The sequence below is a fragment of the Crocuta crocuta genome, unplaced genomic scaffold (assembly GCF_008692635.1).
Source record: "Crocuta crocuta isolate KB4526 unplaced genomic scaffold, BGI_CrCroc_1.0 scaffold64, whole genome shotgun sequence".
Classification (NCBI taxonomy): domain Eukaryota; kingdom Metazoa; phylum Chordata; class Mammalia; order Carnivora; family Hyaenidae; genus Crocuta; species Crocuta crocuta.
Genome location: NW_027530640.1, coordinates 12,783,343 through 12,800,085, shown reverse-complemented (window position 1 = coordinate 12,800,085; position 16,743 = coordinate 12,783,343). Strand labels below are relative to the sequence as shown.

Sequence of the window (16,743 nt, the reverse complement as noted above, 5' to 3'; positions counted from 1 at the left end):
TCTTTGCCTAGGCTTTCAAAACGTGCATTGAAGGGCTGATTTAGTTCAACTCCTCTAGTTTACAAACGAGGAAACAGTCGAGATCGGTGCCTCTGATCTACTCTAATCAATTTTGCGTGCATTTGCTAAGAGCTTCTAAGTTTTCTTTAAGGCTGAATCGGTTATCAGGAGTTCTAGATGTCCCATTTCCCTGAATGCACTAAGATATAGTCCTGACACTACAGTGTTTTTAAAGACTGCAACCTTCCCGGCGCACATAGAAAGCGCTTTTTGCAGACTGTCTCTTTGTTTTCAAGCAATGCTAACACTCTTTGGTTAACTCATTTTTCCTTCAACTGAGGAACCTTACACTCATTCAATCTATAGGGCACAATTTAATCAATGATTGTACTTGGAAAGGCCAGTCACAGCAACGCTCTAGGGTGAAGAACTCTGACAGATGGCTCACTATATGTTGATTTAGACATGACTGTATCTCCAAGTTGGGGGTAGGGGGGTTAATGGGGAGCAGTGGGAAACTGTGACTGCTCCATTCACTGAATACAGAAGCATCACCCCAGGGAGGTTGCTCCCAGCTCTCAGAATTCTCCAGTGTACACTCAAGCGTTTTCTATGGTCTATGCAAACCAATCTTTTGATAACAAATCACCCAAGCTACTACATTTAATATTTTATTAAATATATTATCCAATCACTTCTAGAAAGGCCACCTCCATAAGAGAATATAGAAGATAGAGCAGTAATTCTGGCACAGGAAATGGTCTCCGAAATCTCAAAAGATTAGACCATTGCATGAAGTCACCTATTAAATTCAACTTTCAAGATTACTAAACAGACAGCCTCACTCTATGTAGAGTAGATGGGCTAGAGAGATGCCACATCAATATGAGCACTACTTTACCCTCAGGATAGCATCTCTGTCCTCAAACAAAGGAGAAAGCAGCCATTTTCCCGCTTCTTTGCTGTTTCCCAAAACTCCCTGGACAGGCCACGGGCAGGTTATGGACAAATTCCCCATAATCTGGTTCAGAAGTCACAGTGGAAGGCTAAGTATCTGACTTCTGATCTCACTGGTCTCAGCCTGAGGCAACTTTCCTAGAGCCTTGCTAAAAGCAACCATCTCAGTACCTATCAGCACCATTCAATGGCACTTCAATTCTGCCATCTGTCTCTGCAGTTAGAGCATGTCAATTTCACATACCAGCCATCTGCATTCATGCAGAATAGCTGCTCACACTAGCCCAGGAGTCCTCAGGGCCTTCCACATTCCTGTACCCAGAAAGGATGGAGGAGGCAGAGGAACTTGTCACTCATCCTGGCCAGTAGTTGTGAAGTACATCAGCAACTCAGTTCTAGAAGAAACATTTTCTAGAAAGAGGAGTAGACGGCAATCATGCAAGAGTCAAGACTCAGATAGTCGCTTTTGAATTTCAGCCACAAGATTTTCCCGTTTAATGGCCACCTGTAACATAAGAGAACCTTCATGTGACAAACCATAGAGAGTGATGCTAGCTTCTTAGTCACTGCTTTTCCGGATGCATTTTACTCCACATCTGCTCCCACTACGTATGCAACCAGCAGGGAGAAGTGTAGGCTTCAAGCTGAACAGGAGAACGTATGGCCTCAAGGGATGCTAACACCTGGGGCACCTGCCTGGCTCAGTCAATAGAGCATGTGACTCTTGATCTTGGGGTTCTGAGTTCAAGACCCATGATGGGGGCAGAGATTACTGAAGAAATAAACTCTTCAGGGGCGCTTGAGTGGCTCAGTCACTTAAGTATCCAACTCTTGATTTAGGCTCATGTCATGATCTCATAGTCCGTGAGATTGGTCTCTGTGCTCACAATGTGAAGCCTCCTTGGGATTCTCTCTCTGCCCCTCCCCTGCTCACCCACTTGTGAGTATACTTTTTCTCTTTCTCTCAAAATAATTAAGCATTGAGGGGCACCTGGGTGGCTAAGTCGGTTGGGTGTCCGACTTCAGCTCAGGTCATGATTTCACAGTTTGTGGGTTCGAGCCCCACGTCGGGCTCTGTGCTGACAGCTAGCTCAGAGCCTGGAGCCTGTCTTCAGATTCTGTCACCCTCTCTCTCTGACCCTCCCCTGCTCATGCTGTCTCTATCTCTCTCTCTCTCTCAGAAATAAAACATTAAAAGAAAAAAATAATTAAACATTAAAAAAAAAGAAGAATCTAAGAAAAATAGAAACACTTGGTTCCTTCCATTTCCGCCACTCACCTCCTCCCTGCTGGCCACTGAACGAAGCTTGATTATCCCTTCTTTCATTTCTTGCTCACCAATAATGACCACCAGTGGAATGCCCATGTCCTCACAATAGTGCAGTTGAGTTAGTAGTTTAGGGTTGTTTTTATACAGCAGCTCTGCCTGAAAAGGATGAGATAGAGTAAGGGGCTGAAGAATAACCAGACTACTCAACCCCAGCAACAAGCATTGCCAAAGAATTAAATAGCTAATCCTCCTACTAGAAGATACTCTAGTGAAGACTAGAAAGTTCTTAAGTTCCACCCTGCGTAAGGTAGAAATGGCCACCTGAATGGCCACATATACCTAGATGACCTGGATATCAGTTCTATCATACCTTGATACCGGCATCCCAAAGCTCTGCAATTAGCTTCAACCGTTCATGAAGAAAGTTCTTCTGTGGTGTGGCCACAAACACTTGGGTCTCTGTGGTCCGTATCTTGTGACCAGAAGTCTGATTAAAGAGAGAGGGAAGAAATAAAACTAATAAAAAAACTTCCTGTGCATCAGAAATTAAAAAAAAAAAGAATCATCAAAAAAAAATCCAACTGTATATCCAAAAACATGAGTTTTTTAAGTCTCCAGTCTCACTCCACCCTAACCTAAGACCTACCTTCATCCTCTGCTCCACAATGGAGAATATTCGTTCTACCCCAATACTGAGTCCCACGCATGGCACCTTGTGGCCTTTGGGGTCAAACATGCCCACCAGCCCATCATAGCGTCCTCCAGCAGCCACACTGCCCACACTGAAGGACTCCTCAGCCTGAGCTGGGGTCTGTAATAGCACTGCTTCATAGATCACGCCAGTATAGTAGTCTAGGCCCCGAGCTAGGCTTAGGTCAAAAGAGATCTGTGGGAACAAGGATAAAGTAAGTCTCAGAAAAGACTCAGGACCCTGAGAGCCCCAAAGCTCAGCCAGAGGTCCATTGCCAGCTCAGCTTACCTTCTCAGCAATTCCAAATAAAGTCAGGTATTCAAATAGGAGCTTCAAGTCCCTCAAGCCCTCTAGGGCCTGCTTGTTCTGGGATAGTCTAGGATCTTGGAACATTTGCTCTACCAAGGACACCCCACCTGGGGAGACATATGGGGAGAAATAAGATCTGTGCTATTCACCCAGATGTGTTTTATCCAAATTTATTCCTAATGTGTTCCAGCCAATCCTCTTCATTTTTTAAATGTTTATTTATTTATTTTGAGAGAGAGAAAAGGGAGCAAGCTCTCACGCATGCATGTGAAAGTGAGCCAGAGGGAGAGGGGCAGAGAGAGAGGGAGAAAAAAAGAATCCCAAGTAGGCTCCGCTCTGTCAGTGCAGAGCCCGACTCGTGACTCAGTCCCATAACCCATGAGATCATGACCTGATCCAAAATCAGGAGTCAGATGCTTAACCGAATGAGCAACCCAGGTGTCCCTAGTCCTCTTCATTTTATTTAAAAAAAAAAAAATCCTGATATTTTGTGACCAGAGTCGCCTCCTTTGCCTTTGCTATCTGAAGACATAAGTGATTACACTAAATAAAAGGGAAATTAAGTTCAAGCCAGGTTCTGATGCTTCACACAACTTCAGAAAGGAGCTGTTTCAGAGGCAGGAGTTGTACACCCATCACTCTCACTCCAGTTCTATCACACAGCCCAGAAAATGCTGGTTCTTACCATGACATTGGACATAGTCCCCAATTCTATCAGCCACTTCAGGAGCCAGGCCTTTCTTTGCCACCATCTCATGTCTCACATCTTTCCAAGGTATCTGTGCAAACACTCAAACGTTAGCCCAGTTCCAAAATCCTTCTTTACCTAACTGGAAATGTCATGAGGACCTAACATTATACTCAGCAAAGTCAGAGGCAGCTCAGGAAATCCAGCCACAGGGGAACAGATTTGAGGGCAGGGCAGAAACTGAGATATGGTCTACTAAAACATGTATTTTTTGTTACCTTGTCTAGTTTGTCTATCGAGGAGCAGATGGCATGGAACTTGCTTTCAGGAACACCACAGACAGCAAACATCCCATCCAAGATCCGCCGATCATTGACCTATGAACTCAGTGGAAATAACACAGGTGCTTTCTCAATGCCCTTTCCCTCAAAACAATGGCAGTCCCTACTAGCTTGTCTCATAAAAGGGACAGAAAAAAATTTTCATAGGATGACTATATACAAATAAAATTAAATAACTATTTTGAGAAAGTCCCAGATCCATAGGCTTAAAGGCTGGGGTCACCTATGTTTTAGGACAGAATAATGCCAAATCCAGGACTTTTCCCCTCAGTCCTTAGCCCTGGTCTCACCTTAATGATGAAGTCTCCCAGCTGCAACCCACTAAGAATTTCACACATGATCTTCAAACACTCTGCATCAGGGATCATAGGGTCAAAATGACCAGCAATGTCAAAATCCTACAACAAAGAAAAAGACAAGGGAAAAAAAAACATTCACTGAGCAGCCAGTTCTCAGGTTGTAGCCTCCCCAACTATCAAACCATGCTGCCCCCATCAGGTCACTTACACACTGGCAGAACTCCCTGTAGCGGCCTTGGACTATGGTTGGGCTCTCCCGCCGCCACACCTTTCCAACATGGTAACGTTTCATCTTCTTCACCTTATTCATGGCCAGATAACGAGCAAAAGGGACCTCACATAAATAAGTTAAGGAGGAAGGATACTGCATCCAAAGCTGAGGCCCAGTGTGTAAACATTTGAGAGGACTAGGCCATTGGCATTTGGATCTCATCTACTAGGATGAGAACAAGGACCTTCTCTGTCTTGTTTCCCATGATCTTCAATGCCTAGCAGTGCTTGACATTCAATATACATAAAGGAAAGAAGGAATCCCTCCAGGCAAAAGTGCAAGTCCAGTAAAAAGCAAGGGAAGCTGGTCTACTGGCCACTAAATGAAATAGAAATGACCCAAGAACTTCAAGTATGGGCTATTCCTTCCAATTCAGATCAATTCTCAACTATTTCAAAATAGTCAAGTTTCAGAACCTGGATTTCCATGCAACTATGTTGATGTTTCTTAAAGTGTAGGTCAAGAACCATCTGCCTCTTCATGACATCAGGTGCCTGTTTAAAATGTAGACTGCTTAGCCCCACTCCAGCTACAGAATTAAGAATATCTGGGGGTAGGGGCCAGAAATCTGTATTCCTGCAAACTTCCACAAGGGATTCTGATATCCTTTAAAGGCTTAAAGTTAAATGACAATGCTCCAGGCTAGGCTCTGCTAATAGCAGAAATGCTTTCTGGAAAGAATTGGAAGGAAGGTCTGCTACAAACAGACCTATGGGGTCCCAGAGGCACTTTTGTCCCTTTTGACAAAGAGCCATCTGATTTTGGAAAGAGATGTCAGTCTCCAACACTTAGAAAGATACAGTAAAGGGGCGCCTGGGTGGCTTAGTTGGTTAAGCGTCTGACTTTCGCTTAGGTCATGATCTCGCGGTTTGTGGGTTCGAGCCCCGCGTCAGGCTCTGTGCTGACTGCCAGCTCAGAGCCTGGAGCCTATTTCAGAGTCTGTATCTCCCTCTCTCTCTGGCCCTCCCCTGCTCATGCTGTCTCTCTCTCTCTCCTAGAAATAAATAAAATATTTAAAAAAAAAAAAAAAAGAGATACAGTAAGGTCATAGCGCAGGGACAACAGCTCTCCACCCTGATCCTTCAGGTCATAGATGAGCCCAGAGTTCTCTCCATACTTCTCAGTGAGCATTTCCTGCAGGGAACAAAAATTGCCACAGGTGAAAGGACTCTAAAACAAAGGCTAAACGTGCTTTCAAAAACTAAAGGCAGGTGAAGAAATGGAGTTCCAACAGTTTTTTCTCTTCTTACCTTTAGCTCAAATGCTGGAGTATCTAACCTCTTTGCTCCATGACGTTTAAAGCAGCCAACAACCATATCAAGAATTTTCTCCCTCACAACCATCTGCTGGGGACTAAGATCTCTGGTGCCCTAGAAACCAAAAGGAGTCATTGCGAAAACAAAGACAAAAACAAATCCACTTAAGACAAAGAGTTAAACAACATCTGCAATCGAAGGTCTGTGTTTGAAATCTCTTTGAATTCAGATGACTGAGCCTCATCATTATCTCAAGAATAGTGAATTCCTTTTTTTAAATTAGTCTAAAAAAAACATTAAAAGGGATTAGGAAGAGACAAGCAGAGCAAGAAGGCAGAACAGAAAGCAGTCCTCCCAGGCACACTAACTGGACAGGGTGGGGCAAAGGGCATTCATTACCTTAGGGGTCTTGACAATAAAATTCGATTTCTCTTGATGTGGTTTCAGTTGGGATGTTAACACTGCCTCTGCAACCTGTCAGAAAAAGGAATTTGAGATGTGCTCCTCTTAAGACCGGCCAGACCTGTGACACTTCTGGCCCCATGTCCAGGCCTACCAAGACATTTGGCCCTGAGCAACAGGCAGATTGAACAGTTTTATCTACTCCAATCTCAGCCTTACTCTGATACATATGTTGTATGTGCATTATATATGTAATACATATGAGATCAGGTCTTTATTATTGTTGTTGTTGTTTTTCTTTAATGTTTTTTGTTTATTTCTAGGAGAGAGAGAGAGAGAGAGACAGCGTGAGCAGGGGAGGGTCAGAGAGAGGGAGACACAGAATCCGAAATAGGCTCCAGGCTCTGAGCTGGCAGTCAGCACAGAGCCCGACGCGGGGCTCGAACCCACGAACCGCGAGATCATGACCTAAGCGAAAGTTGGACGCTTAACCGACTAAGCCACCCAGGCACCCCTCATTGTTGTTGTTTTTAAATGTATTCACTACATTTGGAGTTTTAAATGTCTGAAAAAGCTTAAGGACCGAAGAACAATGAAGGCACAGAACAACCCACCACTACCACCACCAACCATCTAGAAGTAGGGATTAGTATGATCTACAATTCTCAATTCCTACCCAAAGAGCAAAACTTTAATTTTTAATAAGATAGCAGAGGTCATTAGGCTTGGAGACATGGAAAAAGTAACCCAAAAACAGAAAAGAACCAGCCCAAAACACAGAACATGCCTATGGACTGAACAGGAATGGATATCCAAATTGAACTAAAAAAACCCAGATTGGTAGGATCTGAACCCTGTTATTTATGATAGTAAAAGGCCTCTGCTAGGGTCTTTACCAATGTAAAAGAGAATCCATAATTTTGTTTATTAGCACGAGGCTGTATGCCCCTTCCTGAAATATAGAGGGTGTAGTAGTTCCATATTTTGGCAGATTTTCTCCTCCAAAGGATGACAGTTCACGTCCACAATCCTCCCTCTACCATTCCAAAATCCTCTAAAAAATGAAAATGGTTTTTTGTTTTGTTTTGTTTGTTTTTGGAGGGGGGAGTGTTCTTCATTGTGAGGTAAATTCTAATGTGAACTCAGTCCACTTATGCCCTTCAGTCAGCTCACGTAATGGTAATAACCATATACTTCACTTAAGAATGTGTTTGACCCCAAGAGGTTCACATAAAGGATTGAGGACCTATATTACAAATGCTTCCGTACTATGTATCTGTAGATAAGTCATTTAATCTAGGCTGCTGTTTCCTCAACTGTAAAACGGAAATAATCCCAACTTCTCAAGACTGCTATAAGGATTAAATGACAAAGCATCTAAAACACTTAGGTCAGTACCCCTAAACTACTCCAAAAACCCCGATAGTACTAATAGAGTGCAGGCCGCGAATCCCTGCAACGGATCTGGAGATCCTGCCCCGACAGACCACTCAGCCTGGCTCACCTGGCTATGAACATGGACCTCCCTGATGCACAAAGCACGGGGCGAACGCAGAAGTTGGCCAAACAGTGAAGCCCAAGCCCTCATGTGCACGAGTCCGAACAGGGGCATCGTGTAGCAAGAAACCGCCTTTCCGAGACAGGAGCCAAAACCTGGGAACGAAGCAGGTCGAACCTAGTGAGCATGCAGAGCTCTGTAAAGGGCAGCCCTAGCCGACTGGGAAAAGAGAATACTTCCGCACTTTCCAACCCCTGCAGGATGGCCCCAGACCTCTCAGGCTCAGTCCCAGTTTCCGTACTTCCGGTAGTAGCAGGAAGTGGGTGGTTTTTTCCCCCGGCGGAGGCTCTCTAGGCGAGCAGTCCAGTGACTCGATAGCCGGAAGTTATCCAAGCGGAGGCTGCAGCAAGCACCGCGGATCTAGACAGCAGTCAGAGCTAGTTGGCAGAAGTATGGCAGAACGTGCGGCACTGGAGGAGCTAGTGCGACTTCAGGGAGAGCGCGTGCGGGGCCTCAAGCAGCAGAAGGCCAGCTCTGAGCAGGTGCGACCCAGGTGGCAGGGGAGAAGCCAAAGTTGGGCCAGGGAGAACGTAGAGTGGGTGGTCTGCATGGAGGAAAAAGATGTGGGAAAAGGGACCGGACCAGTGGGGAGGAGCAGGGCCTGCTTGGGAAAGTGGCTGGGGTAGGACGAGAGAAGCAAAGCTGGGCCTGGAGAGCGAGATCTTCCCCAAATTCTGATGAGGGAGGGATACTGAATGGATGGCTGAAGAGGAAGGGAGTGTCAGAGTGACAGACCAGCACCTACTTTACTTCCACAGATCGAGGAGGAAGTGGCAAAACTACTAAAACTGAAGGCACAGCTGGGCCCTGATGAAGGGAAACAGAAGTTTGTGCTCAAGACCCCCAAGGTAAATATAATTCCTCTAGAGAGTCTCTGAGAGGGCCCTTAATTCCACTCCCAATGGTGGATGTGCTTGTCTCCCTGAACAGTTGCTCTGGGTGGTGGGCTGAATTGGAGACTGAGTCATTCTGGAATAGCAAAGTGATGGCAGAAACTAGGCCAGCTGGTTGCTTAGGGGAGTATGCCAGGTACTGCTACTACTCCTTTCATTCAGCAAATATTTACTGAGTGCTTACTATGTGCCTAGCACTGCAGGAAGCAGAGTGTACCATGGTGAACAACACAGCCTGCCCTCGTAGAGCTTCCTTATGAAGGAAACAGACTTAGGACAAATAATCCTACTCTTGAATATGTAATTATAAATTGTGATAAATGATATAAAGAAATAACAAGAATTCCCTGAGAAAAAATAAGAGAGAACTAGAGTCTGAAAAAGCCTCCCTGAAGAAGTGATATACTAGCTGACATAACACATAAATGGGAGGTAGCCAGAGAAGTATGGAAATCCTGAAGGAGAAAAGAACTCTGGTAGTTTCAAGGAACTAGAAAAAGACCTGTATGAGTAGAACCAAATACAGAGGGAGAGTAGAGTGGACTGGAATGAGGCTGTGGATTACTAGCGCAGCTTCAAGTATTTCAGTTCAGAGGCCACACTGTGTAAGTTCTCTAAACACAACTATTTACCATTTCATCTCGGTTCCTTTGCTACCTCATATATATCTCTGTTATTGCATTTCTTGCTGTCTTTTAGTTATTCATATGGTTTATTTACTCAGAAGCTGAGACTAGGTGTCTGGAACTGAATAGATACTTAATAAATATATGTGAAATTGGATTCCAAAGGAGAGGGGTCTTCCTTGTGTTGAGGTGTCACCTTTTAAGGTTAATTCTTTGGGATCCTAAATTCATTGAGCTATTCCTTTCCACACACAACTAATTTCAGAGGTTAAAGAGACAATGTAAAATCACAAAGCAGTGATTATCAATAATTATTCAAACTACATGGTGAAAAGATTAATGGGGAATTTGTGATCATTCAGCCTGGCATCACTTAAACCTATCAGGCTTAACATCAGTAAAAGTAGGACACCCAGACATTATGTTGCTCCTGATGTGATGCAATAAGAAGTACACAGCACCTCCTATGAAGTATTCTTGCCAAGAAAAATTGAACCTGAATATAATCAGGTCTTCTGACCTAACTACCAGTTTACCAGAGATGAGAGAGATGGAGGAATATGTTAAATGACACGTTGAATATATTGTTAATAAAATCTAGAATATGAAAAGTTCTTTAGAACAAGTGATTCAATTTCCTCAACAAATAAATGACATTTTTTTAAAGATTAAGTAGACAAGAGACAGCAAACAATGCATGGGCTTCATTTAGAATCTCATTTGAACAAGCCAATCATAAAAAATATTCTTGAGGCAATTGGAGAAAACTAAACATAGTTTGAGTATTAGAAATACTATTAAAATTTTTTTTTAATGTTTCTATATTTTTGAGAGGGAGATAGAGACAGCTATGAGCAAGGGAGGGTCAGAGAGAGAGGGATACAGACTTCGAAGACAGGCTCCAGGCTCTGAGCTAGCTGTCAGCACAGAGCCCAGCACGGGGCTCCAACCCATGAAGCGTGAGATCATGACCTGAGCCGAAGTCGGACGCTTAACCGATTGAGCCACCAGGTGCCCCGAGTATTAGAAATATTAAAGGGTTGCTGTTTGTTTTGTTGGTGAATAAAGGTAATGTTTTGCCTTTTTTTTTTTTTTTAACCTTGTGCATTAGCGAATCATACTCAAATATTTATGGACAAACTGGTATGGTATCTGGATTTACTTTAAAATACTCCAGAAAAGAAAATATTAGAGCATAGATAAAATAAAAATAACAGATGCTAATGGTTACTATTGAAGCTGGGTAAGAGATACATGGTGGTTTATTATTACTATTCTCTATAATATGTGTTTGAAAATGTCTATACTCTTTTAAAGAAAGTGAGACTATATTGGAGAGTTAATAACTGCTTTAGTTTGTTGAAACACACTGAAGTGTGATTTATATTAATAGAAAATTCAGTATCATGGGGACAGGACTCTTTTCAGAGGTTTTTGTGATCAAAATTATTACAAAAAAATTTTTTTAATGTTTATTTTTGAGAGAGAGAGAGAGACAGAACGAACGCGGGCAGAGAGAGAGGGAGACACAGAATCTGAAGCAGGCTCCAAGCTCTGAGCCGTCATCACAGAGCTCAATGTGGAGTTTGGACTCTCGAACCATAATATCATGACCCGAGCTGAACTTAACTGAGCCACCCAGGCACCCCTGGTCACAACTATTCTTAGGATAATACTGAAATGTTATTTGTTTTTTTCACTTCATTTGCTATAAAGATGCAAAAGCAATGGTGAGTAGAACTGCTGGTGTCTTAGCACAAAACAAGACAGTGGCACTACCCTGTACTAATAGCCATCTTGTTCTCTATTTTCATGCACCTTCAGGGGTAAAAATTAGTTTTACTTAGGAATGTCCTTGATAAAACAATAGAAATTACTCATTTTATTGAATATTGAATATCAACCCTTGAGTATATTCTTTTATATTTTAGTGTTGTGTGTGATGAAATGGAAAGATTACATAAAGCACTTCTGCATTCCAAAGTAGGAAAAACACTTACACCCTTGTATGAGTTGTAAGCTGAACTAGCTACTTTTATCACAGAACACCTTTTTTATTTGAAAGAAAAATTGAAAGACAAACTTTTGTTTTAAAGATTTGGATATTTGGCATACATTTTCACAAATATGAATGAAGTGAGCTTTGTCACCTCAAGGAAAATATATGACCTTATTTGTACCAGTGATAAAATTCAAGCACTGAAGTGAAATTTAGGATTTTAGGAAACTTGTATCTTGTACCATGAGCTAGACAGCTTCCCAATACATTAGTTAAAGACTTTCCTCTTGAGATCTTTGCTGATATTAACAAATGTGTTTTCTGGTAGTGTATAATGAGTGTATAAACATTTGGATGATCTGTATAATTTATCAATGGGCCAGTATTTTCTTCATGACCAATGTTATAATGATGTTATAAAATCATGCATGGGTAAAAGATCCATTTAAAGTACAACATGGAGCAGTAGATATTTTTTATATTATGGTAAAATGTATGTAACATAAAGTTTGCCATTTTAACCATTTATAAGTCTACAGTTCAGTGGCATTACGTAGGTTCATTGTTGTGCAGCTGTCACCACTGTTCATCCCCAGAATCTTTTCATCATCCCATACTGACGTTCTGTACCCATTAAGCAGTAACTTTCCACTCTCCCCTTCCTTTAGCCCCAGGTAACCACTTTTCTACCTTCTGTCTCTATGAATTCTGGGTACTATATATAAGTAATGGATTTTAATGTAACAGTATGAAAAGTTAAGTGATGAAGTTTCACATTCCTCATTGCAACCAATCTTTAAGAAACCACCACTTGTGGGGCGCCTGGGTGGCTTAGTCGGTTGAGCGTTCGACTTTCGCTTGGGTCATGGTCTCGCGGTTCGTGGGTTCGAGCCCCGCGTCGGGCTCTGTGCTGACTGCCAGCTCAGAGCCTGGAGCCTGTTTCAGAGTCTGTATCTCCCTCTCTCTCTGACCCTTCCCTGCTCACGCTGTCTCTCTCTCTCTCCTAAAAATAAATAAAACATTAAAAAAAAAAAAACAAAAAAAACCCACCACTTGTTGGATTTTGGTATAGTTTAAGAATACCTACAGTTAGCTGAAAAGTTTATTAAAGTATTCCTTCTTTTACAGTTACACATCTTTGTAAGGCTAGATTTTCTTTACACAACCAGAACATATCACAACAGAATTAAATGCACAAAGTCTGTATAAGAATACAGTTGTCTTCTGTTAAGCCAGACATTAAAGATTTGCAAAAATGTGAATCAGCACCATCCCTTTCACCAATTTTTTTTTGTTGTTTTGGAAAATAGTTACATTTTCCTAAAATTTCTTTTTTTTTTTAAATTTTTATTCATGATTATTTGTTTTTTGAGAGACAGAGCGTGAATAGGGGAGGGACAGAGACAGAAGGAGACAGAGAATCCAAAGCAGCCTCCAGCTTTGAGCTGTCAGCACAGAGCCAGACGCAGGGCTTCAAAATCAAACTGTGAGATCATGAGCTGAGCTGGAGTCAGATGCTTAACTGAGCCACCCAGGCACTCCTCACACTTTTAATTTCTAATATGATAAACATTGATAGGTATAATCCACTTTGGGCTCCTAAATAAATGGTTAGAACTTAAAGAGGTCCTGAGACCAAAGACTTGAGAATAGTGTATAGACACCCAGACTAAAAGCTCTCATCTGAAAGAAGAGCATTCTAGTCTTGACCTCCACAGAACTGCTGTAATGATTTAACTTCTCAATATCCTGTAATTCATCCATAATAGGTATTTGCCTTGCCTATGTCAAAGGGCTATTAGAAACAAATTAGAGAACAAATAATACTTCTTAGAATTTTTTTTTTAAGTTATGTTGGGGGAAAACATTACTTATGAAATTTGGAGTTTAACTAGCTAAGCTAATTTCATTTGGTTATATACCTGTCATCACGTAAGTATTTTCTGTTAGGCAGAGAAATGTTCTGGTATCACATAAAAAGAGGTTTTCGGAGAACTTCTCAGTAAATAGTGTTCTAAGAATTCTAGAAAATAGAACCAAGCTTGCAGATGGAATTTAGATAATTAATTAATAAGCGAATTGTTTGTGCTTGCTTTATAACTCAGTAGCCTATAGGAAAATCTAAGTTTGGGGCATTGTTTGCATTCGTCATCTTTGAGGTCATGCTTTTATATTTCTAGACCTTAATGTTCTCTATTTGTTTTTAAATCCCAACCCCGATTCTTTGGCTGATTTGGACTCCCAAGGGTACAAGAGACTACAGTCCCCGGCAGATGGCTGTTCGGGAGAAGGTGTTCAATGTAATCATCAGCTGCTTCAAGCGTCATGGTGCAGAAGTAATTGATACACCTGTGTTTGAACTGAAGGTGAGGGATGGGTGAGGAAAAATTGTGTGGTGGGAGAGTGGATATACAAACAACAAAGAAGATAATAAGAGAGTAAGGGCCCAGTATTTTCTTCACTGAGAAAGGGGACAGGCCTTGTCTAGAAGGAGAGGCCCTGCTTTTATTTACCTTGGGAAATGGCTGGTGGCTTACAAAAAAGAGCCCTTTTCTTTAGTGAAAGTTGTTATGGTCCTACCTACAGTGAATTCCCTGGTCCCTCTACTTGAGATGTTTTGAAATACCATGCAAACCATATGTATAAAGTATAAATACACAACTAGTCTCCTGTTAATGGACCCTGAGATTGTTTCTAGTTCTTTACTACTAAAAAAAACCCAAAACAGACTGCGAGGTGGCCTGAGTGGCTAAGTTAGTTAAGCACCCGACTCTTCATTTTGGCTCAGGTCATGATCTCTCGGTTTGTGAGTTTGAGCCCTGAGCCAGACTCCATGCTGACAGTGCAGAGCCTTCCCTTTCTCTCTGCCCCTCCTCCTCGCATGCATTCTGTCTGTCTGTCTGTCTGTCTGTCTCTCTCTCTCTCTCTCAAAAATAAATAAATAAACTTAACAACAACAACAAAAAAACAGATTGCATCACTTCCTGCTTAAAACCCAGTGACTCCCATTGCATTTATTACAAAATCCAAAGTCTATTCCTGCTTACGAGGCCCTACATGATCTGGCCATTTGCCTACCTTGCCCATTTCTTCCCTTGCTGTTCTTCCCCTTGGCTACTCTGCTAGTCTGGTCTTCTTTCTATTCCTGCAACATTCTAAATATGTTTCTACCTCAGGGCCTTTGTACTTATTCTTCCCTTTTCCTGCACTCCCTTTCCCCTAGCTCTTTGACTTTAATTTCAGATGAGAGATAAAAGATTTTAATTTCAGATCTCAACTCAAATGCCATTTTTCAGATAGTCCTCTACAACTATCTTGTCTAAAGTTGCCCTTGTCTATCAAATGGACCTGTATTAGAACAGCTATCAGTAACTGAAATTATCTGTTCATTGGTTTTTTTTGCATTAGTGTACTGTCCATCTCTTCTCATTAGTATGGAAGACCATGAGGGCACAGATTACCTTTGTCTAGTTCACTGATGTGTGTTCAGTGCTTAGAACAATGTCTGGGGCTCATCAGCAGGGCATTCATCTGCAGGGCAAAATGATAGATATGGAATTGCCAGGTCAAAAAGTTGCACTCATTTATGTTTACCAAGTTCGTTTGCTAGGGCTGCCATAATAAAGTACTGTAGACTGGGTGGCTTAACACATTTAATGTCGGGAGGCTAGAAATCCAAGATAAGATGTCAGCAGAGTTGCTTCTTTCTGAGGGTCAGGAGGAAGAAACTGTTTTAGGCTCTCACTCCTTGATTTATAGATGGTGTCTTTTTCCCAGTGTCATCACATCACCTTCCCTCTGTGTCCAATTTTCCTTTTTATAAGGACATTAGTTATATTGATTAGGGCCTACCCTAATGACATCATTTTAGCCTAACTATCTCTTCAAAGATCCTATCTCCAAGTAGAGTCACATTCTGAGGTTACTGGGGGATAGGTTTTCAATATATGAATTTTGAAGAGGACACAGTTCAGCCCATGACACCAATCAGTGTATGAGTGTTTCTATTTCTTTTTTTTTTTTATGTTTTATTTATTTTTGAGAGAGAGAGAGGCAGCATGAGCAGGGGAGGATCAGAGAGAGAGGGAGTCACAGAATCTGAAGCAGTCTCCAGGCTCTGAGCTGGCTGTCAGCACAGAGCCCGACGCGGGGCTCGAACCCACGAACCGTGAGATCATGACCTGAGCCGAAGTCGGACGCTTAACCGACTGAGCCACCCAGGCACCCCTGAGTGTTTCTATTTCTTTACACTGGGAATTTTCAGGCTTTTCAAACTTTGCCATTCTGGTAGGTGAAATATGGTATCATCTTACTGAAGGCATCACATGGCAAGAATTATTTCAGTTTTGCCTTTTGACATTGTTCACACTTGAGGCATCATAAACATTATTTAAGTCTGTTGATCTAATAACCCACTCTTAGGAGTTAATCCTCAAAAAACTATATATTCAAAAGAAAAAACTATATGCTGAAGTATATTTATTGAAATGTTAGAGACTTTTTTTTTTTAATTGGAATAACCTAAACAACTAACAGTAGAACCCTAGGAAGAAATGAAATACAAAGATGCTTCTCACTGAAGTATTATGTAGCTTTTAAAAATAATACTTCAGTGGTGCCTGGGTGGCTCAGTTGGTTGAGCGTCCATCTTTGGCTCAGGTCATGATTTTATAGTTCACGGGTTTAAGCTCCCCATCAGGATTGCTGCTGTCAGCACAGAGCCTGCTTGGGACCCTCTGTCCCTCTCACTCTCTGCCTCTCCCCTACTCATGCTCTCTTTCTCTCCCTTCTTCTGTCTCTCTCAAAAATAAATAAACATTAAAAAAGAAACGTCAGCTGTGTCACAAAATAGAAATGTGATAAGCAGAAAACTAAATTGGTATTTCCTTTTGATTATAATTAGCATCAAATACATAAGCAATGGGATAGAGAGCACATGAAGTACACGCAAATTAAAATCGGTCATGTTAGGATGGTGAGTTTTTGCTTTAAAACTTCTTTTTAAATTATTAGATTTGTGGCACCTGGATGACTCAGTATCTGGTTGAGCATCCAACTCTTGATTTTGGCTCAGTTCATAATCGTAAGATTCATCAGTTTGAGCCCCACGTTGGGCTCTGTGCTGAGCGTGGAACCTGCTAAAGATTCTCCCTCTCCCTCTCCCTCTCCCCCTCACCCCCCCC

The 16,743-nt window shown here is 41.9% G+C and overlaps 2 protein-coding genes across 4 annotated transcripts in view; one reads left to right on the top strand and one right to left on the bottom strand.

Annotated features, from left to right (window-relative positions):
• Nucleotides 1-658: 658 nt before the first annotated feature.
• Nucleotides 659-8,264, bottom strand: LOC144235266 (histidine--tRNA ligase, mitochondrial). Of its 2 annotated transcripts, XM_077768786.1 has the most exons (14): nucleotides 8,227-8,264; nucleotides 7,989-8,137; nucleotides 6,482-6,556; nucleotides 6,077-6,196; nucleotides 5,865-5,960; nucleotides 4,764-4,919; nucleotides 4,547-4,654; nucleotides 4,194-4,292; nucleotides 3,913-4,006; nucleotides 3,207-3,334; nucleotides 2,874-3,113; nucleotides 2,598-2,714; nucleotides 2,237-2,383; nucleotides 659-1,462 (listed from the first exon to the last, which is right to left on the bottom strand). In XM_077768786.1, the coding sequence occupies exons 2-14, from the start codon at nucleotides 8,094-8,096 to the stop codon at nucleotides 1,403-1,405; spliced, it is 1,548 nt and encodes a 515-aa protein (XP_077624912.1). In that variant the 5' UTR covers nucleotides 8,097-8,137; nucleotides 8,227-8,264; the 3' UTR covers nucleotides 659-1,402. The 2 variants fall into 2 exon arrangements, with proteins under 2 accessions (XP_077624912.1, XP_077624914.1); XM_077768788.1 differs by having other exon boundaries at nucleotides 4,764-4,889; nucleotides 7,989-8,261.
• A 104-nt stretch (nucleotides 8,265-8,368) lies between these two features.
• The window catches only part of HARS1 (histidyl-tRNA synthetase 1), a 14,601-nt gene continuing 6,226 nt past the window's right edge, over nucleotides 8,369-16,743 (top strand). For both annotated transcript variants that reach the window (XM_077768783.1, XM_077768782.1), the window contains exons 1-3: nucleotides 8,369-8,524; nucleotides 8,801-8,890; nucleotides 13,807-13,926. In XM_077768783.1, the coding sequence (XP_077624909.1) occupies nucleotides 8,435-8,524; nucleotides 8,801-8,890; nucleotides 13,807-13,926 (300 nt within the window). In that variant the 5' untranslated portion in view covers nucleotides 8,369-8,434. The remainder of the gene's footprint in view (nucleotides 8,525-8,800; nucleotides 8,891-13,806; nucleotides 13,927-16,743) is intronic.

Excerpts from the sequence above, each read along its gene's own strand:
- LOC144235266 (XM_077768786.1), bottom strand. The coding sequence starts at position 8,096 with ATGCCCCTGTTCGGACTCGTGCACATGAGGGCTTGGGCTTCACTGTTT. Across the intron at positions 6,197-6,481 it reads TTATTGTCAAGACCCCTAAG|GGCACCAGAGATCTTAGTCC; the intron begins GTAATGAATGCC and ends TTTGGTTTCTAG. Across the intron at positions 5,961-6,076 it reads CTCCAGCATTTGAGCTAAAG|GAAATGCTCACTGAGAAGTA; the intron begins GTAAGAAGAGAA and ends TGTTCCCTGCAG.